Here is a 22,157-nt window from a genome sequence, read left to right as displayed (position 1 = left end):
ATGACCGTGAAGGAAGAAGTGGAAGGTGAATTGGAATGTCTTGTCATGGAAGATATCATAGAACTGATTGAGTCGGCAGAGTGGGTTGCTCCGGTGCTTGTTGCCCGAAAAGCTAGTGGAAAAATCAGATTATGTATCGATTTGCACCATCTCAATGGTAATATTTTAATTGACAAGTTCCCATTACCCAAAATTAATGAGTTATTAACCAGGATTAGAGGCATTGAATTTTTCTCCACGATTGATTTATTGCAATGGTACCATCAAATGTCATTATGCGACGAAAGCAAAAAGTACACTTCCTTTATTACGCATGTGGGTTGTTTCCAGTATAAATGGATGCTGTTTGTACTTGCCTCTGCAGCTGCGGTGTTCCAACGATTGATGTTTCACATTTTTGGGAAGTATAGTCCGGTGTTAGTATTTAAGGACGACATATTGATGATGGGGAAATACAGGAATGACCATGATTTTAACCTTAAATTAGTTATTTCTTTGCTAGACAAATTTGGTCTGACAGTGGAGTATTCCAAGTTCAAATTTGCTGAGAGACAGGTTATATACTTGGGACACGAGATAAGTGCGGTGGGGATTCAACCAAAGAGTAAACTGGTGGAAGCAAGAGAGGCCCGGAGTTTCAAACGTATGGAGGAGGTGAAGTCATTCCTCGGGTTGGTAGAGTTTTTCTCTAAATTTTCTTAGCATTTCTCCATGAGGACATTCATATCAGACAACAACTTATGGTCAAAATTAAGTTTGTATGGTTAGAGGGTTACGAGAGTGACTTTGTTGATGTTAAAAATGCGATTTGTGCAGCTCTTACATTACAAGGTTTTGACCCCATGAGTAAAAGTTTAATCACAACAGATGCTAGCAGCATAGGCATTGGGGCAGTCTTGTCCCAGTACAGGGTTTTAGTAAAGAAGAATGGGATGATGAATGTATAAAAGATGAAACGCTTATAAAGGTGAATGAATGTGTATATAAAGGTGGGCCGTTGAAGAATGAATTAAGGGAGTTCAGACCTTTTTGGGAGGTGAGAAATTAGTTAACAAGTAATGAGTTGAATGAGTTACGTGGAGAAAGGTTGGTTCCGCCAGAGGTTCTAAGAAAAAGAATAATTTCTTTATGCCATGAAGGACATTTAGGGATTTTAAAGATGAAGTCTTGTGTCAAAGTGTCTACTAGTGGCCAGGAGTGGATATAGATGTGGAAAGAGAAGTGAGAGAATGTGGGATTTGTATGTCAGCTGATAAAACGCTTAAAACATGTAGGCCTCCCATGACTGATTTTGTTTGTCCTGACAGTCTGTGGGACTGTGTTGCAGTGGACATTATGGGACCTGTGTGAGGTTCAGGGAAATATATCACCACACTCCCGGATGTTTTTTCTAAGTGGCCAATTATAAAGAATATTAAGAAGTTGGACACTAAAACGGTTTTGACGTTTTTTATGAAGTATTTGAGTGTGTGTGGGATTACTCGCAGAACTACTTTGTTGTACAATCCCAGCGGTGATGGGATGGTAGAGAGGCTTAATACAGTTTTAAAAGCTGCCAATCAACTTGCTTTGAGGAGTGACATTTCGTGGAAAGTACAAGTTTTTAAAAGACTATGGTCGTACAGAGTCACTGTTGTGAAAGCCACCAGATTTTCTCCTTTTGAATTAATGAGGGGGAGGAAGCCAAGATTGAAGTGGAACCCTGGATGGTTGGTTTCTTCTGAAATTGTTGACTGGTCTCTTTCAGAAGTCAAAGGAAATGTATTGCGTCAACATGATATTAAGCATACGACAAAAACTGGGGGGCGTATTTACAAGGGCCTTATCTCCGCATTTTTGGCTTAAAAATCCCAAAAAATTGAGATAAACTATCACCCTATTTACAAGAGGGTGCTAATATGTATAATCGCATGTTTGCACCCTTTTGCCCAACGCCTCCCTTGCTTCTCTAATGAGATGCAAAGTGAGTGTCACTGGGCGTACCCCGGATGGACAACCTTGCAAATATTGCTGATGTCACATCGCGATATTTACAAGTTTGTCCCAGCATTTTAGCACATGTTGGGTTTTGGAGAAAATCGCTATTTTCTCCAAAATCTAACGTCTGCTAAAATGCAGACTTACGTATCCCCAACATTGGGGTGGATTATGCTGATACGACCCTGCGGGTCATATCAGCAAGGTTATCGCCGTTTTGCAGGCAATATTGCTGGAAAACCAGCGATGTTCCCCGCAAAACGGCGATAACCTCGCTGCCTCTAGAATTTATATCGCCCTGGAGAAATGCGTTGTTCATAACGCCCTACCAGGGCGATAAATTCCAGAGATAGTCTGCGATAATAAAATGATTGCTAAGCATGGCCAGCGTATTTATCGCTGGCCGTTGATAATATGCCCCTTCTTTTGTCAAAGTGGGGCAATGGGTGAGAGTTAAAAACCAGGAAAAGTGTCTAAGGTGGATAGTAAGTTCTATGAACCACAATGTATATTTCAGGTGATGAAAAATTCTGTGGATTAGACAATGGGAAGTGTAGGAATCTATGAAGAATAGCATTGTGTGCACCAAGCATAATAAATGAGGGAGTGTGGTTGGAGCATGAGGTAGAACCGGAAGAAGGCTCAAGAGAGGGATATGTGGAGGTAGAAATGGACACCATGGCAACCACTGGATTCTGCAGGGACTGTCTTGGTCAGAGGAGGGTTTGGGAAGAAATGGGAGTAAGACTGAAATGGATCACACGGCGTCCTAACGCGTTAAATGAGTACCACTGTAATTCAATTCTTGCTGACATTTGATTCCTTGTGTATCTTTTTTTTTGTTTTGTATATTTGTTCTGACATTGTTGGAGTTGGCCGGTTCATCAAAATGCATATGGTTCAAGGTATGTGTCTGTTTTGTAAGGGGGGAGGTGTGTAGTGTAGGGCAAATGTAGAATGTATTGCTGTGATAAGTGCTAGGCTCCTCATTTATGAGAAGTGACGCATCGCTGCGTGAAAGCAGTGATGCGTCACTTCTCAGTGCGCACTCCTTGCGACATGATTGATGCGTCATATTTACTTTATGACGCATTCTGTCGCAAGGAGTTACAGATACGCCAGTATTTCTGACGCATCTGTAAGCGCAAAAGTGATGCATTGCTTGAGTGTGTCACAAAAGTGACGCAACTCCAGCAATGTGTCCTTTCACATGGGGCAAGCCCCATGTGAAAGAGCCCGTGTCAGTCTTATGCCTGCTGTGAGGCAGGCGCAAGATTTTGATGCATTTGCGTCATAGAAGTGGCGCAGTGAAATCTGGTAGATTTCAATGCGTCACTTCTACGACCCTTCATTACGTCTATAAGCCCCCCTTGCATACATTATACCTGGCGCAGGTATAATGTAGCGCATGGGTTTACAAAGTGACGCATCTACCTTGATGGGTCACTTTGTAAATATGGCGCAACAAGGCGCATTTTTTACACTGATTGTGCGTCACAAATAGTGACGCACCAGTGGTGCAAAAGTGACGCACGGACTAATAAATAAGCCCCAAGGTTGCTAGGGAACGTGGGGTGATCGTGAGGAAAAGACGGTTGGAGTTGGTGTGCGATATCCCCTGTGCTGTATATCCTTCCTAGTCCAAATAAAGAGTCATTTACTCACTCCTGTGTGCTGTTTCACTACAACCTCAGTAACACATCTTGTCACCGGCAGACATCAGTGCAGTGAAGTGTGTATGGTGTATATCTGTATTTGTAAAGCGTAAACTACTCACCCTTACGGATCTCAAGGCGCTAGGGGCCGTTGTGGAAATTAAGTAGTCTATTGCCCAGAGTCACATGGTGCTGAGCTGCCGCCGGAGCCGGGGATCGACCCGTGAACTCTGTGCTCCTAAGCCACCTGCCCTGGCCACTGCGCCACACCTCTCCACTGTGACTGTGGTCACAAGGCATGTCACAATCCTGCAGACCTTTGAGAGGGTCCTTGGTAACCCTCTTCCTGCTCAGGCAGCTGGGTTTGAACTCTACACAGGTCAAATCTTCATCTTCACAAAAGCAGGAGGGTGACCCAAGTCAGCACTAGGGTGACCCAAGTCAGCAGAAGGGGGACCCAAGTCAGCAGGAGGGTGACATAAGTCAGCAGTAGGGGGCCCAAGTCAGCAGTAGCAGGTGCTCAAGTCAGCAGGAGGGTGACATAAGTCAGCAGTAGGGGGGCCCAAGTCAGCAGTAGGGTGACCCAAGTCAGTAGGAGGGTGACATAAGTCAGCAGTAGGGGGGCCCAAGTCAGCAGTAGCAGGTGCTCAGGTCAGTGGTAGGGTGACCCAAGTCAGCAGTAGGGTGACCCAAGTCAGTAGTAGTGTGACCCATGTCAGCAGTAGGGGGGCCCAAGTCAGCAGTAGTGGGCGCTCAAGTCAGCAGTAGTGTGACCTAAGTCCGCTGTTGGGGGGCCCCAAGTCGGCAGTAGGGTGACCCAAGTCAGCAGTATGGGGGCCAAAGTCAGAAGTAAGGGGACCCAACTCAGCAGTAGCGGGCACTCACGTCAGAAGTAGGGTGACCTAAGTCCGCAGTAGGGGGACCCAATACAGCAGTAGCAGGCGCTCAAGTTAGCAGTAGGGTGACCTAAGTCTGCAGTAGGGGGGCCCCAAGTCAACAGTAGGGTGACCCAAGTCCGCAGTAGGGGGGCCCAAGTCAGTAGTAGGGTGACCCAAGTCGGCAGTATGGTGACCCAAGTCAGTCTTCGGTCTGTAGTAAAGGAGGTAGCCTACGGCCTAGATCTTCAAGTCGGAAAGTATGTGTCTGCACCCACAGAGAATGTCTCACTCAGTGCAAGAACATCAAATGATGGGGTCCTCCGCAGAATATGGTGTGGGGCCCCTGACACTTCCACACCACATAGAAATGCAGAGACTTTAGTTGGAAAATGAGCCCTCCCGAAGTTGCCCTCACCCCCCCTACGCCCCTGTCTGACCCCATTCAGCACCCTCAGATGATAGGTGACCCTCTGTGGTTATATACATTCTGAGGGAAATGGTATATATGACTGACCTGTAGGAAGGTGGAATCTGACTATATGGTTACTCCAACATTCTTCCTGGTGCTTTGCTGGTTTTCGACTTAGTTGGCCTGGGACCCTGCTATTCAGGGCCCCAGCCTATCTGCTTTGTCTATAAAATGGACTCCATGTACTTTAGGTACATACCAGATTGGTTACTGGGTCACCCTTGTGAGCCCCTGTATAGTGTATCAAAGGTACCCAGGGCATATGTGCACCCTAGGCCTACCAGGGCTGCAGCATGTATTGTGCCACCCCTGGTTTGCCTTCCAAACTGACACCACAGGTCTGTTCACACAGCCTGGGTAAGTTGGTGTAATCACCCCTTACTTAGATATAGTATACCTATATCTACCTTTACATGTAGACACATATACACCTATAAGCCACTCCCATGGTAGGCCTCGACAATCCTGGAGGCAGAGTGCTTGGTTTTATGTGAGAGGGGGCTCTGGCATGAGCTGAGCCCCTCTGCAGCTTTCGGAACCATCTCCTTATAGCTGTTCTATGATATAGCCATACCAAATACTCTTAAGTGTATTATAATCCTCGCGGGTAATGCTAACTTTGGTTTGGCTTTATCAAAACATGTCGTGTAAGGTGTCAAACACTTTGGAATACTACTCCTCTCGCCAATTCTTGTGGCGGGGTAGCATTCCACCCTTCTAGAGAGAGAAGACATGTAAGTTACTGCTTTACCCGGTTAAAGTTAAACAGACCCACAGCATCACAAAACGGATGCTGCAGCCACGGACACGAGTCTGACCTCCTGTTGCTGGACGAAACTCTGGCAGGGGAGGTCTGGACAATAGGTTTCCTGTCCAGGGAGGTGGCAGCACCTCCCCAGACAGGGGTTTTGTGTATTGGGGCAGGGAGGGCTGCATTGAGTGAATGCATCTAGACACTGCCTGGGGCACACAAGGTGCTCCATTCATAGCCCGGTTCAAACCGGTGCTGGGGCACTCCAGCCCCAGCTCTGCCGCAAAACTGGACAAAGGGAAAGGGGTGTAACCACCCCCTTCTCAGGTCCACCCATAGGAGGGACCTAGTCCGGTAATCCAGCCCTCTTTCTTAGTATAAGTATAGGAGCTGTGTCCCCAGGACTTTAGATTATCCTGGACGAATCGTTGCAAGACATATCTTAGACCTTCGACTTTCCATTTTGACTGGAAGACTGAAGACATCTCCCTTGTGGTCCAGGAGTTACCACCCTGTGCAAACAGGCACCAACAGCAACTTTGCCAGTCTGCAGTTTCAAGGCTCCCGTCGGAACCCGAAGACTCTGCGACTCAAGAACTGGACTTCCAAACTTCTCTGACCCCGACCCACATCCACAGCAAAGCTGAGACACGTGATGGATACGAGAGACATGGGACCGGACATCTTATACATGCTCCATTTTGCTAACTGCACTCCTTTCCTGAAGTCTCAGTAAGTTGTGCATTGGGGTACAAGAAGCCCCAGCCCGAGCACCATTTGCACTGAAGCCCAGGCCCCCAGACTCCGCGAGTGTCCCGTGGGCCATGCCTTTACATTTGTGCTCAACATGTCTTCCCGGTTCCTTGCCCTTTGGCTAGTGTGCCCCCTGAAGACGCCATCTAGAATTTACTTTGCTTTCCTGGTTGCTCCTGGTTTGCTTCAGCTTCCCTGAAAAGGAGAAGCGCCACAGACCTTGCTGGTCTGCAACAGATTCCATCTTGACATCCTGCGTGGGTTGCGGCTGCCAAGGCTTGTTGGATCCAATCCAGATACCGACACTGCAGTCATCTAGATTTATTGTGGGACAGCTCGAATCCAGCTCCTGGTCATCTTCAATGCCTCTTGGACCTCGTGGCTGAAGAGACAAGCTCACCTTCTTCACCTGCAAAGCACCCAACATCGCCTGGCTCCTTCCTGGTTCCTTCCTGGTCACTGGCTAGTGACCCAGACTCTGTCCCCTCTGCTTTCAGGTTCTTCAGATCTTCGATCCACCCTTGGATCCACCCAGACACTTTTCCTCTGGTCGCCTGCAACACTTCTTTGCAGCTCTCCATAGAAAACGACGAGGAAACCCGACACGAAAAGACACCTATGCACCTGACTTCCCTGAGTGAGGTAACACGAGTGCTCCGGTGCTCCCGTGGGTCTTGACTCTCGAAGTGTCGTCGTTTAAAAGGGTTCCATCCTAGTCCATCTGGAAGTGTCCTTAATCTGTAACTTTGTAACTTTTACAAACTCCATTAAAAGTCAATGTGAAACCATGCCTGTGTTTAGACACTGCATGCGGCTCCCGTGGGTCTCCTACTTCCTAACAACTGGTTGTTTAGTGTAGCCTCAGCGATTCTACAGACCCTTGATCTGCTTTCTAACTCTCACTTGGCACTAATACCACTTTCTTAGTATATGGTTAGTGAGGACCCTAGGGCATAACTTATACTGTGCAACTTATTGTGTATTAACTGTGTGACTTGTATTGTATTTTTACCTCTGACCTCATAAAGAGTGCAGAGGGATTGTGTTTAGATTAAATACATATATATTTGATATATACCTTGTGTGGTGTCCTTTCATTTGGTTTTCTAAGGATTATATATGGAAAAACAACTTGTTTACCTCGCCTACTGAAGTCTTAGCCTGAAGACTGCTGGTCCATGCTACCACTAGGATAGCTTTTCATAAGGTTGACTTTACAACCACCATCAATAAGGGTCAATTAGACTGGTGCAAGGTGCCCACTAGAACTAGTGGACATCATATGCCAGGCTAACTTCTCACACGACCTTCCGTCACATATGGAAATACACGACTCTTTATGTGGGTTAAGGGCCAGAGTTGGGACTCAAAAGGTAAGAAACAGCAGTATAGGAACAAGTGAAGAAGTGATAAGAAACCTGTCAAAATTAAAGATATACATCTCTTTGTACACTACTCATGTAGCCAGTTCACGTAGGTTACCAGGTTGTAGGTTTATTGCAGACGTAGGTCAGAGAATACATAATAGAGCACACCACCGCAGTTTCCTCCCTGGTCCGCCCACACTCTCGAGCTGCCTGTCTGAGCCCAGAGTCCCTCACCAACATTGTAAGACCTCAGAGGCTTGGCTGAGCAGAGCAGCGAAGGCAGGACAGAAACAGCAGCGTATGTAACATTATTGAGTAAATAAAGAGGTTTCCATCAGATGGACAGTGAAAGAGGGGCCCTTGGCAAGCATGCCCGGGACACCCCACAAGGCAGAGGCGTACCTTATAATTGACGAAGCGCATGTCCCTGGAGTAGAGAGACGCCGTCCACTGGCACCTCTGGCTCGGGGTGATGGCTTTGGCCAGCTGCTCCAACGTCCACTGGTGGTGAGGGCTGAACTTATGCGCCAACGTCAGGTGCAGCTGCTTGGTGCCCGCCTTCACGCGGCAATCTGGGGGGGCAACGACAAGAGAGAGGTGGGACACAGCAGGGCTTAATTTGTAAAACAATAAATGCGTGGCCCTCGTCAGGAGATCACTGCAGCTTGCACCACACACTGCCCCGCCAGCACTGACAATGGCAGAACCAACACACCTACTCAGCATCACACTCCTGCTAGTGTCCCAGTTCAGCCTATCCCAGGCCCCCAAAGCTATAAGAATGGTTTGGCCGACAGTCAATAGTCATTTTTAATGTATATTGAATTAATAAACAACTGTTATTGTGTTCATCTTTAAATTACACAGACAACGCCACCATGTGGCAGCCTGTTACAAGCCCAGTGTTGACAATGAAGTGCCAGTGCTGAGCACCGGAAATCACTGGCTCAAATTAAGCAGCGGAACACAGCAGCATCTCCCTAAAACTACACTCCAGAAAGTGCAGACATCATGCAATGAATGTAGGAAAGAAGTGTAAGTTTCAGAAAATATAAGTCAGAGTAGAAGGCATGCCTACAAGTTGGATATCAGGGCACATGCCTGCTGCTGCTTAGAAGAGGGGTGTGTGCTCAGTTCCATACACATGCTTCTCTGGAGCAAAATAACTACATACAGGGCCAAAGACACAACATGCCACAGACCTCCCCTTTCCCCAAATCTGTTCTCTAAGGTCCAGATGTACAAACACATTTTCTTCTGAAAAGTAGTGATAACCTGTTCACAAATGGGAAGGGGTCCCCAAGGGACCCTTTCTTACTGTGAGTGGTGAAAAAAATATATTTTTGGTTCTAGGTAGTGGTTCCTGGGAGTCTTACAAAATATATATTATTTTAAATGCATGCTGTTTTCTTATAAGGCAAACAGAATGCATTTAAAAACAAAGATTATTTTATTTATTAGCAGTCCCAGATATGGTGGTCTGCTGACCACCGCAGGCTACCATCTCTGTACTTGTAGGCAAGTGGAGTGTGGTTAGATAGGTAGTGGCCACATTCACTTTTTTAGAGTCCACAACCAACACGAAAGAAACAGAATAAAGCAAAGTTCTGTGTTGTTTGTGGTTTTTATAAGTTTGCTTTGACACAAATTTGTGTTGTTCGTGGTTTCTATACACTGCACTTTCTCACAAACACATTTCTGTTTGTTTTTGGACACATTTCGTTCTTTGGAGCTTGATGGTGCCAATGATGAGATCAGGGCAATCCTGGTGAGTACCTGCCAGGTTCCAGTTGGTGGTGCGCCCGTGAGGCGCCATCTTGCTCACACACACTTTTTTCTACCTATCTAAGTTTGGCACATAGGTGTGTGTTATTTGTTGTCTCACAACTGTTATTATTTTTTCGAGGGATGGGCAAATTCTTTTAAATATGGCATAACATGGATGTACCTCCTACCTCATTAATTAAAATATAGGAGTTATTTGCTAAAGTTTTGCAACATATGGTACAACATCAAATAGATAATTTATAGATGCCGCTGTGGTCTAGGTCTTTTTTGTGAAAATACCATCTCTGTACTGCCTGTTAATCATAGTCGGCTGTGATATACTAACTACTTCATTAATATTCATGAGGTGGGTCGAATTGTGACCCACCGCAATTCAGTATTTTGTGAACTGACATATTGGTATGATTTTCAAAACACCACAGGATTCGCAAAAAGTCTGTGCGCAATTTCCGACCACGTTGTAACCAGCGGAACCTCAGCAGACAGCCTCCGTTTCCGATCGGAGTTACGACTCATGTGCGCATCCCGAGCTCCGACGACTTTTTAGCACCTTTTCTAAACCGCAATAACCTAGAAACGCATGGGAGCTGGAAGGAAGTCTCCAGGGGTAGGGCTGGCGGAAGCAAACAGATGCACTTCACATACACTTCTATGCACTTTATGTTCACTGTATTGGGGTGCTGCCCTTATCTTCGACCTTTAACCCTGAACATGATAGGTGTCAGTAGTGTAAAGCTGTAGAAAAGCTTTGAAGGCCTAACTACAAAGTTTAGACGATTCGAGAACGGATTTATGACAAACAGTACAACGGAATTATGAAAAGCCTATGGGGTGACTAAAAACAAGCGTGTGAAAATAAATGTCCCAACAAACTCCTCAACCAGCGGCAGGAGCTGGTATGAAGGTGGGATTCATGTCTGGGTGGGTGACCCCTGGATGGCAGCGATGAAGACCGAAGGGGCGCACTCCTCTTGTCAGGTATACACCTGTTACAACGCATTTGTTACAACGCACTACTGTTACAACGCGACTTTTACAACGCATACCATTACAACGCATTGCGCTGGGGGCGCTCTAGGATAGGGAATAAGTATAATTTACTATCCAACACCTTCCCTAGGGTCCACGGGGACTGGAGTTAGAATAGTAAATTATACTTACCACTATCCAGCACCTCAAAGCGCTATGCGTTGTAATGGTATGCGTTGTAATGGTCGCGTTGTAACGGTAGGTAGTTGTAATAGTATGCGTTGTAACATGGTACATCCTCTTGTCAGCTCTGTGAGCGGCATCCACATCACACCCCACCTCAGGAACTCCCTGACTCCCCGTACAGAAGAGATGCCACTTCAAGCCGCTGACCCATGTGCAGAAGGCTCTACACGACCACGGACCCGCCTACATCAACAACCACCTGAACTTCCATCAGCCGTCGAGAGGACTACGCTCCGCCTCCCTTTCACTTTCCGTACTCCCCGCATCTACCGAAGCAGAATTGGTGGACGCTTCTTCTTCCACATCGCAGCAAAGACCTGGACCAGCCTCCGCACGCACCGCTGGAGTATCGCCTCACTTCCGGAATCCCGAATGGCCCTCTAGACCTGGCTGTTCAAATGAGTCTCCGTGTCCTGCAAGCGCCTGGATACCCTGTCGGGTGAGAAGCCTCGCTTGATAAAACCTGATCGATTGATCCTGCTCACTCAGCAGCTCAGGAGATGCTTCGAAGGACTGAACCCCTCTTGGAGGCACTAGAGAGTCCATCCAGGTGGCCCTGCAGCTGTGTGAGCACCCACAAGGATCCTGGCTGTCTCCTCTTGTTTTTAACCTGTATCTTCACCCTTCGGCAAAAGCACTTTCTGACTTTCAAGCAGGAATCTGTCCAGAAAGAGGCTTCGACTCTGCCCAAATAACCATCTGGATGACTTTAAAAACTCAGTAGACAAGAATAGGGCCACTGCCCTACCTCTCTGGGACCCTTCAGCTGCTTTCAACACAGACGATTATGACATACTAACCCACCGACTCGACAGGGTCGGCATAGCGGGGACCACTCTCACTTGGATCACATCCTACGTACACCAGTGTTCCCCAAACTGTGGGTCACGGGTTGTGAAAGTCGAAGCAATGAATAAAGATGGCTTTACATTCTGTATTCACTTTGTCACATTTGCTGCGCTTCAAAGACAGAGGTCAAATGTCTAATAACAAATTGTTGTTGTTTTTTTACCTGGGGATTGGTGTCGACAAGCGACTCCCCCTTTGCAGTCAGAGAAAGAAAAGCAAAGTGAATTCTGTTACAATCTCGGTGGGGGACATGGACTGAGGAAGGGAAGACTGCAGGATGTCATTTAATTGTAACACACAACAAAATGTAAATACCTGTAAGTGAACTGTACACATTTAGAGTTAGGAAATCACAAATGAAGCAGATTTTTTTGTACATCTGAATTGTTCTGGACACAATAATTTGAATAGGACCGAAACAAATCAATACATTTTACTTGTTGATGCACAAATATAAAATATTCACTGACACCTGTTTTCCACACATTATCATTTGTGTACAGTATAGGTTTATCAGTAAAATTGTAAGTCTGGGTGAATTTAGTGGCCGTTTCAAGGGACAATGTGCTGTCTGTAACTGACAGTGTGCAACAACACCATACTTTAAGTACATTCAAAAATCGTCCGCCTCATGCCCGTTAAAGTTAGGCGGGTCGCAAACATATGTTATTCTAGAAAGTGGGTCATGGATCCAAAAAGTTTGGGAAGCGCTGGCCTACCCAATAGAACAAATGTCGCCCACACTCCTTCTTTCCATAAAAGCAGGAGTCCCTCAAAGGTCTATCATCTCCTTCTTACCGGGAACAATCACCGATCTTCAGGTCATCTCCTGTGACTTGAGGGCCATCGTGGATCCTCTAGCGAGCTGCCTACATTGTTCAGGAGTTTGCAAATCAACTTTCCATTGAAAGGAAAGGACGCTGGCCCCATCCTTTGGCTTCGCCGAGTTGGGATGAGTTCACTGAACTAACCAATGGGATGGTGGAGAAGACCATGCTAAAGATGTGGTCAGACTCTCCATCATGCCCGTGCAGTCACTTTATCTGCTGCCGCCTGCCCCCTCTGCTGAGTCTGCATCTAACTGGACTTCTGAAGACATCTTTGAAGGAAGCAGAGTATCCCGAAGCTTGGAAGCATGCTTTCATCCTGCTGCTGGTGAAAGAGGCTGGAGCAGGTACTTCTGATTTATCCCATCATCTCTCTTCTGCAACACATGGCCAAGGTGTGGATTAAATGGTCTACAGCCAGCATTCCCATTGCTTAGAAAGCAACAACTTGCTGGACCCCCTCAAACCAGTCTTAGAGCCAAAAATAGTACTGAATCCACAGTGCTGGTGGTGCTGGTGGTGCTGGCAGTGCTGGTGGTGCTGGCAGCGCTGGCGGTGCTGGTGGTGCTGGTGGTGCTGGTGGTGCTGGCAGTGCTGGCGGTGCTGGTGGTGCTGGCGGTGCTGGCGGTGCTGGTGGCGCTGGCGGTACTGGTGGTACATTTTTACAGGTGAGACGAGAAAGCTCAAATGACCAAGATAAGAAAAATAATTTCAAAGAAGTCACGCAGAGATTTCACAAGCAAGGATATCATTGGAAGAACATAAATCATGGACTTGAGAGAGCAAAACTCAAAACCCACATGAAATCCCTCATCACCAAAAAGGACTTCAGTGAGAATAAGATTGAAGAGGAGAATTTCAGGCCAACACTTACTTACAGCAAAGAGAGTCAAGAAATATGCACATTTTTAAATGGCGTTGGAGTCTTACCAGCCAAGATCCTGACATAGGAAATACAGTGAGCCCAAGAACTGTGATCAACTATAGAAAGGTACCATCCCTGAGAGACAAACTCACCAGAAGGCACTTTTGTGACATATCACCTAGTACTTGGTTGGACAAAGAAAAAAATGATTTTACCAAATGCAACAAGTGCAAAGTGCCTTCAAGATTTGTGTAAACGTGAAACAGACCAAGGACGACAACAATCAGACAATAACCGTCAATTAGAGGATAACATGCAAAACACAATACATGGTGTATGTATTGAGTGGGAGTGTGGTTCACAATATGTGGGGAGTACTATTTGTCCTCTTAAAAAGAGAATCCTGGACCATATAAGGGCAGCACAAAAGAAAGACAGCATCTATGCCATTACGAAGTACTACATGCAACCTCACAACAATAATTGGAGAACTACGCAATATTATGGCATAGCTACAATTAAGAAAAATGAACGAGGCGGGGACAAAACACAGGAACTTCACTGCCTGGAATTAAAATCCATTATTAGATTGAGAACCAAAATCCCACATGGTCCAAATGCTGAAGAGGAATTGGACGCACATCTCTAAATGCACTGACTGTGATCGTTAATTATTGCAATTCTATTGCTTTTCTGATATATCCAATAAAGGACCTATGGGAAGGAAGAGCTCTATAGATCTGTGTCTCAAACTTTTGTGACTTATTACAAAGTAGTGTAACTGTCAACATCACAGGAAAGAAACTTCCAAATCCCCATAGACACTGACCATGAGGTCACGAATTTGAACTTAAGATGTGCTGAGCACTTAGCTCGCAAGAACTCTTTCAACCATATAACAAAAGTAAGATTTCCTCCTGTCCATATAGTCACAATAACAATTAGCCAAATAGCGCAACCTGTAACAGAATGTGGGTATTGCATGCAAATCTGAGATATATTTGTCATCAATATATGTGCCATGATTCATTACTGCTTCGAGTTATGTAAGAATTGCTTTTAATTTTAAGTATTGGGTCAGATACTACAATTCCCTGAATGCTCCATTATGAGCAGGATGAGCTTGTGTATATAAGGGAAATAGCTGATGGACTCACTAACTGTGATAAAGACCTTCGGGTCGAAACGTGTCAGTGTCTGTTAAAAATTTCTGAGCATTAAACTTTAAGAAAACATAGAGTTTTTTTCTTTTCTTTGCAAATATATGTATGCATATTAATATAAGATAATTCCCACAGCCTACATCATCCATCCTGTGGACTACACACATAAACAAGCATTTGCAATGCAATAGGTCTCGCATTAGGAAAGTTTGAGCTATTGGTATTGTTAATGACAAATTTTGTATTCATGCGTTGGTTTTGAAAATAACTGAAAGGCCGACCGGAAGTCCCGCCTCCCTCGCCGAGCCGCGAGAGAGCCTGCCGAGGCTCCCCGAGAGGGAAGGAGAGCCCGGGACCAGCGGGAGAGACCCGCCTCCGCTGGAGAGACCAGCGCAACCCGGTAGGTGCCTGCAGAGGAGGGGGGGAGCGTCGGGACACATTGCCGGTGTCCGCCCCGCCCCCCTCTCGGTAGCGCGACCTCGCGCCTTTGTGTTTCGAGCCTGAGGGCTCCGGGGGCATTTGTGAGTGTCCCGAGTCCCCAAGAGGGGGACTCCAACCCGAGCCAGAGAGGCTCCAACAAGAGAGAATATCTCCGCGTCTTTGGAGCCACGGGGTGCCCCGGGGGCACCAGTTGAGTTAGAGCCCAGCGTGGCTCTTGGCCAGCATTATTGCTTTGGGTCCCCAGAGCGAGGGACCCCCCAGCCCAGCGAGGCTGCACCTTTTTCTGTTGCTGGAGCCCTGAGAGGCTCAGCAGCCCCCCCCTTCCTGGTGAGAGAGCCTAAGAGAGGTTCACCAGTGCCACAGTGGTGGTTCCTTGAGCCCAGAGAGGCTCCAACTTTGTGCTAACTTTCCCTGCTCCAGTTGTCCAGCACTTAGTGGACAACTGCCACGTTTAGGCCCTGACATTGGGACACCGGGACAGTCACAGGTGGTGACTGGTGAGTTTGGGGACATAGTTAGTGATTTTACACCTCTGAATGTTACGGCATCTTGTGTTTTGCTTACACCTCTGAATGGGTAGATTATTCATCATGTGTTCTCTTTGTCCTTTTACACCTCTGAATGTTACGACATCATGTGTGTTGCTTTTGCACCCCTACAGGTAGTGTGACGTGTAGGTGGTTGTTTTCTCCCTAGTACAGGTGGTGCTAGAGAGGTCCTGTTACCAGTAATTACTGGTTGTATGCTATTACTGAAAGTATTGCTATGACTGAAAGTATTGCTTTATTACTGAAGGTATTGCTAAAGTGCTATTACTGAAAGTATTGCTTTATTACTGAAGGTATTGCTAAAGTGCTATGACTGAAAGTATTGCTTTATTACTGAAGGTATTGCTGAAGTGCTATTACTGAAAGTATTGCTTTATTACTGAAGGTATTGCTAAAGTGCTATTACTGAAAGTATTGCTTTATTACTGAAGGTATTGCTAAAGTGCTATGACTGAAAGTATTGCTTTATTACTGAAGGTATTGCTGAAGTGCTATTACTGAAAGTATTGCTTTATTACTGAAGGTATTGCTAACGTGCTATTACTGAAAGTATTGCTTTATTACTGAAGGTATTGCTGAAGTGCTATTACTGAAAGTATTGCTTTATTACTGAAGGTATTGCTTTATTACTGAAAGTATTGCTGCTAAAAGTGTTGATAACCTTGACAGTGGTTCAAGTGGCCCTGTCCTGTACAAATATCCCTTGTAAATTCCGCCCGTGCCTGTTGGCACAGTGTAACAAGATGTGTGTTTTATCGGATGTATATTTATTATAATACAAAGGCTATTTTCATATAACCTTGTGTGGAGTGTTTTCTTTGTGGTGGGCCTTGGGTGTTGTTGCTGGGGTGCATGCGCAAATACTTAACTTACATCGCCTCCAAGTTTAGCCTTGACTGCTCGCGCCACGTTACCTAGAGGGCGAGTGAGGGGTTATCTTGGCGTGTAACTCCCTTGCCCTGACTCTTGGAAATGGTGATCCCTGACTGACCTCGACGCGAGTCTTGGCCGGCCAGGGTCCCGTTTCCAACAGTCATTTACAATTCCAATAGTTTTAACTTTCGCAAATGAGACACCTATAGCATTTGTAATGCAATATGTGTTGTATTTACGTGACTTAGATGTATTGATATTACAAATAACAATGGCTTTTCATTTTTCTTAAAAATTAATACTTAAATAAAAGTTCTTGTAATTTATAATGGCAATAGCTTAAACTTTTGTAAATAACTTTTGTGAAGATTATGTTCAGTGTATTTTATTGTGACGAAAATCCAAGAACAGAAGTTAAATATTAACATATTTTTGTGACATTTGTAATAAAGCTTGAAACATTGAGAGAACATATTTGAACCAGTTATTGATGAATAGTTGCACAGATTGATGCTGTGGTGGCGATGAGTGATGTTGTGGTGGCGACGAGTGATGCTGTAGCGTTCAGTAATGCTGTAGTAGCGCATAGTAATGTTGTTGTGCCCCTGAGTGATGCTGTGGTGGTGCCGAGTGATGCTGTGGTGATGTGATAGATAGAGTGAGTGCGACAGATAGATAGAGGGAGGGCGAAGATAGATAGAGGTAGGGCGATAGATAGATAGAGGGAGGGCAATAGAGGGAGGGCGATAGATAGAGGGAGGGCTATAGATAGAGGGAGGGAGGGCGATAGAGGGAGGGAGGGCGATAGATAGAGGGAGGGAGGGCGATAGATAGAGGGAGGGAGGGCGATAGATGGAGTGAGGAAGGGCGATAGATAGATAGAGGGAGGGCGATAGATAGATAGAGGGAGGGCGATAGATAGAGGGAGGGCGATAGATGATAGAGGTAGGGCGATAGATAGATAGAGGGAGGGCGATAGATAGATAGATAGATAGATAGAGTGAGGGAGGGTGATAGATAGATAGATAGATAGATAGATAGATAGATAGATAGATAGATAGATAGATAGATAGATAGATAGATAGATAGATAGATAGATAGATAGATAGATAGATAGATGGATAGATAGATAGATAGATAGATAGATAGATAGATAGATAGATAGATAGATAGATAGATAGATAGATAGATAGATAGATAGATAGATAGATAGATAGATAGATAGATAGATAGATAGATAGATAGATAGATAGATAGATAGATAGTGTGAGGGAGGGCGATAGATAGATAGATAGATAGATAGATAGATAGATAGATAGATAGATAGATAGATAGATAGATAGATAGAGTGATGGCAGTAGAGTTAGGGCGGAAGAGCGGAGAGTGAGCGCGGTAGAGTGAGGGAGGTTGAGTGGTAGAGTGAGGGCAGTAGAGTGGTAGAGTGAGGGCGGTAGAGTGAGAGCAGTAGAGTGAGGGCGGTAGAGTGAGGGTGGTAGAGTGAAGGCAGTAGAGTGAGGGCGGTAGAGTGGTAGAGTGAGGGCGGTAGAGTGAGGGCGGTAGAGTGAGGGTGGTAGAGTGGTAGAGTGAGGGCGGTAGAGTGATGGCAGTAGAGTGAGGGCGGTAGAGCGGAGAGTGAGCGCGGTAGAGTGAGGGAGGTTGAGTGGTAGAGTGAGGGCAGTAGAGTGGTAGAGTGAGGGCGGTAGAGTGAGAGCAGTAGAGTGAGGGCGGTAGAGTGAGGGTGGTAGAGTGAGGGCAGTAGAGTGAGGGCGGTAGAGTGGTAGAGTGAGGGCGGTAGAGTGAGGGCGGTAGAGTGAGGGTGGTAGAGTGGTAGAGTGAGGGCGGTAGAGTGGTAGAGTGAGGGCGGTAGAGCGGTAGAGTGAGGGCGGTAGAGCGGTAGAGTGAGGGCGGTAGAGTGGTAGAGTGAGGGCGGTAGAGTGAGGGCGGTCGAGTGGTAGAGTGAGGGCAGTAGAGTGAGGGCGGTAGAGTGGTAGAGTGAGGGCGGTAGAGTGGTAGAGTGAGGGCGGTAGAGTGAGGGCGGTAGAATGAGGGCGGTAGAGTGGTAGAGTGAGGGCGGTAGAGTGGTAGAGTGAGGGCGGTAGAATGAGGGTGTGAGGGTGGTAGAGGGGCAGAGTGAGGGCGGTAGAGTGGTAGAGTGAGGGCGGTAGAGCAGAGAGTGAGCGCGGTCGAGTGGTAGAGTGAGGGTGGTAGAATGAGGGTGTGAGGGCGGTAGAGCGGTAGAGTGAAGGCAGTAGAGTGGTAGAGTGAGGGCAGTAGAGTGGTAGAGTGAGCGTGGTAGAGTGAGGGAGGTCTAGTGGTAGAGTGAGAGTGGTATAGTGGTAGAGTGGTAAAGTGAGGGAGGTAGAGTGGTAGAGTGAGGGCGGTAGAGGGGTAGAGTGAGGGTGGTAGAATGAGGGTGTGAGAGCGGTAGAGGGCAGAGTGAGGGCGGTAGAGTGGTAGAGTGAGGGCGGTAGAGTGAGGGCGGTAAAGTGCGTAGCTGAAGGTGGCACGCAGCTCTCTGCTGCTGGCACATTCTCCTACTGAACTATCGTTCTAGTTTGGGAGTATTAGCATTTTTAATGCAGTTCTAAGCCATGCATGCTTCTCCTGTTGCGAGGTTTGGTCTGCCAAGGCCAAATGTTGTAGAAATATGGAGACAAAAATACAGTGTTTAGTTTCCAAATGTATCGCCTCGTCAGGGAGGTAGTAGGTGCTATATAAATAAAAAAGAAAAAATGAAAGACTCTGGGACGGACCGGCTGACCGGTTACAGGTTATACTTAGTGAAAAGTTAATGTTTCCTCTAGCCATCAAGTAATAAGCATGTAGCTTCAGGAGGGGTATTAAAGAGAAGCTATTTACAATCAATTAATCAAGACTTGCATAGCAGCTAATCACCCAGTAGGGTATCCAGGCGCTGAAGATGTGTCTAGAATTAAAGGAGCACACCCTTTAATTCAGGAACCCGCTTGGCCCTGATAGACAAAAAGCTGTAAATGGCACTGGTGGCAGTATGTTGTGGGGAGGGGGACGTACACGGAACAACTGGACAGCCTGTACTTTCAACATATGGGAATGGGGAAACTGATAACACAGTGTGGAAGGTGCGCTTTAAGGCTGTACTTAAAAAGAGCAGGTAAAAAATGCGACGAGAGAAAAAAGAAAAACAGGGCGAAATATTTACTCGTGTTTAAATACGAAGAGCAGAGGTTCGTTCCCAGGTTTTGACGGTAAGCAGACAAGTGTAATCTCAGTGACGTGGCAGCTGCTTTAAAGGAGGCTTAGGGGTGAGACGCAGGCCCGTCTGCAGGAACAATTAGCTGTACTTATATGAGATCAAAGACAAAGAGACACGGTGCAAGGAAACAGAGTGCTACTTAACGACTGTGAGAGGACGTCCTACTTGCTGACTTTACCCCACGCTGCTGTTTTCACTGAGGGGGGGAGACATTGGGAGAACAGCCACAGCACAGACAGATTATTAGCTGAACCCCCTCCCCTGCCACCGCAAGAAGCGCTAGTAAAGTACTGCCCATTTTATTTTATTTTTATTTATTTATGGAATTTTTAATGCGCAACTACTACCCTGAGGTGTCTAGGCGCAGTGAGATACTCCAAGATACAGTGGTCAGGACACGATATTATTGATTGAAGAGCCAGGTCTTCAAGGCCTTGCGGAAGCTAATAAGGGTTGGCGCAGTTTTAATGTCTAAGGGGAGTGAGTTCCACAATATTGGAGTTGCTACCAAAAATCGTCTGTCGCCCCATGTTACCGTTCTTGTGCGGGGTACAGACAGTCGATAGCTTGCTGCTGATCTTAGGTTCCTTTTAGGAATGTACACCTGAAATGCCTCCTTTAGGAACTTCGGTCCTGTCTGATGGATGGCCTTATAGGCAATGCACAGAGCTTTAAATTTGATCCTGCTCTCCACTCTTAGCCAGTGGAGCTGGCGTATGGCTGCCGAAGTGGAGTGACGTCTGGGTATGTTGAGCAGGATCCGTGCTGCCATATTTTGGACAGATTGAAGCTTGTTCAGGATGCATTTATGCGTGTTGAAAAAGAGAGCATTTCCATAATCAAGCTTGGAAAACACTAAGGTAGTAATCAGTGTTTTTCCTGCTGATGCTGGTAAATACGGCAGAAGTTTTTTAATCTTTTTCAGCATGAAGAACGCCGCAGAGACCACCTTGTTAACATGATATCTGAAGGATAGCTTGCTATCAAAAATCACTCCTAAATTCCTGACCTTGGTGGCTGGGACCGGGGGAGGGCCCATCTGACTGGGCCACCATGTCGGGGACCACTCTGGAGAGATATTACCGAAGGTCATCACCTCTGTTTTCTCCGCATTAAGCTTCAAGCAGTTACTGTGCATCCATGATTGTATGTCCAGTAACCCCTCCTGAAGCTTAGCTGCTACCACTGGGCCGTTCTTATGCACCACCAGCACAAGCTGGGTGTCATCTGCGTAGGTGGTTAAACGCATCCCATGAGATTTGATGACCCTCGCCAATGGTTAATCCCAAGGGCTGCGACACGGTCGACCAAGATGACGTGGTCGACCGTGTCAAAGGCCGCCGATAGGTCCAACAAAATAAGCACTGCCACTCCTCCCGAATCCATGATGTCTCTGATTTCATCGGAGGCCTTTATCAGTGCTGTCTCGGTTCCGTGTCCTCTCCGGAACCCGAACTGAGTATCATCCAAGAGTCCATTTTGCTCAATAAACTCTGACAGCTGTTGGTTCATAATGGCCTCTATGATTTTAGCCGGGAAGGGAAGGCAAGCGATAGGCCTATAATTGGCCGTAATGGTGGGATCTAGGGAAGGCTTCTTGAGCAAAGGTTTGACAATAGCCTTCTTCCAAATCTCAGGATAGACACCGGTTTTGAAGATGGAATTACAAATATCGGTGAGCGGCTGGGTGATGGTGTTATGTAATTGGTTCATTATGGGAGGAGGACATGGATCAAGCGGAGAGCCTGATTTGATCTTAGCAACAAGCGTGCTGACCTGGTCTTCAGTAACTGACTGAAACTGAGCGAAGAAAGGGTGAGTGGGCGCAGGATGGATGGATAGGTCCATGGATCCTCCCACTGGTTCTTTGGAGAATGCGGAGTAGATATCCATCACCTTAGAGGTGAAGAATGTGGCCAGTGAGCTACAAAGTTCCTGCAAATTCTCAGTTACAGGTCCAGTTGGAGGATTAGAAAGAGAGCTCACCACTTGAAAAAGCATCCTGGCTGAGTTCTGTGCTTGCTCAATTTGGCCAGTGAAAAAGATATTCTTTTGCGTAATGAGAGCTTTCTTATATATTGCCAGTGCATTTTTATAGACTTGCTTAGCGGGGGGGCTATAATGCTTTCTCCAACGCCTTTCTAAGTTTCTGCAATACTGACGTTGGAGTCGCAGCTCCTCTGTATACCACTGGGCAGATGGAGTGGCTCTATTTGGGCGATAATATTTTTCAGGTGCAACTTGATTAGCTGCCTTCAGGATCCAATCCTGAAAATTAGTGGACATAGTTTCAGGATCACATGAGCTTTCCGGGGCTGATGTCATTAGGAGATTAGTGAGGTGTGGAATGTCTGCGTTTTTCCACCTCCGCGTCCCCACTGCCGACCGGATTTTGGTCTGAGAGGGTTTGGAGGGTGACGATCTAATCCTGAAAATAATAGCTTGGTAGTCAGACCATACCAGAGGTAGTACCGCTGACAGATCAATGCCCGGATTATTGGTG

At 46.3% G+C, this 22,157-nt stretch overlaps 1 protein-coding gene across 1 annotated transcript in view; it reads right to left on the bottom strand.

Moving 5' to 3' along the window:
- Window positions 1-22,157, bottom strand: part of UBASH3A (ubiquitin associated and SH3 domain containing A) — a 281,915-nt gene that overhangs the window by 146,128 nt on the left and 113,630 nt on the right. The window contains exon 5 of the mRNA XM_086935867.1: window positions 8,253-8,422. Coding sequence (XP_086791993.1) covers window positions 8,253-8,422 — 170 coding nt within the window. The remainder of the gene's footprint in view (window positions 1-8,252; window positions 8,423-22,157) is intronic.

This window comes from Lissotriton vulgaris, chromosome 8 (genome assembly GCF_964263255.1).
Source record: "Lissotriton vulgaris chromosome 8, aLisVul1.2, whole genome shotgun sequence".
Taxonomy (NCBI): Eukaryota; Metazoa; Chordata; class Amphibia; order Caudata; family Salamandridae; genus Lissotriton; species Lissotriton vulgaris.
The sequence above is the reverse complement of the archived record's forward strand: the minus strand, read 5'-3'. Positions and strand labels throughout refer to the sequence as shown.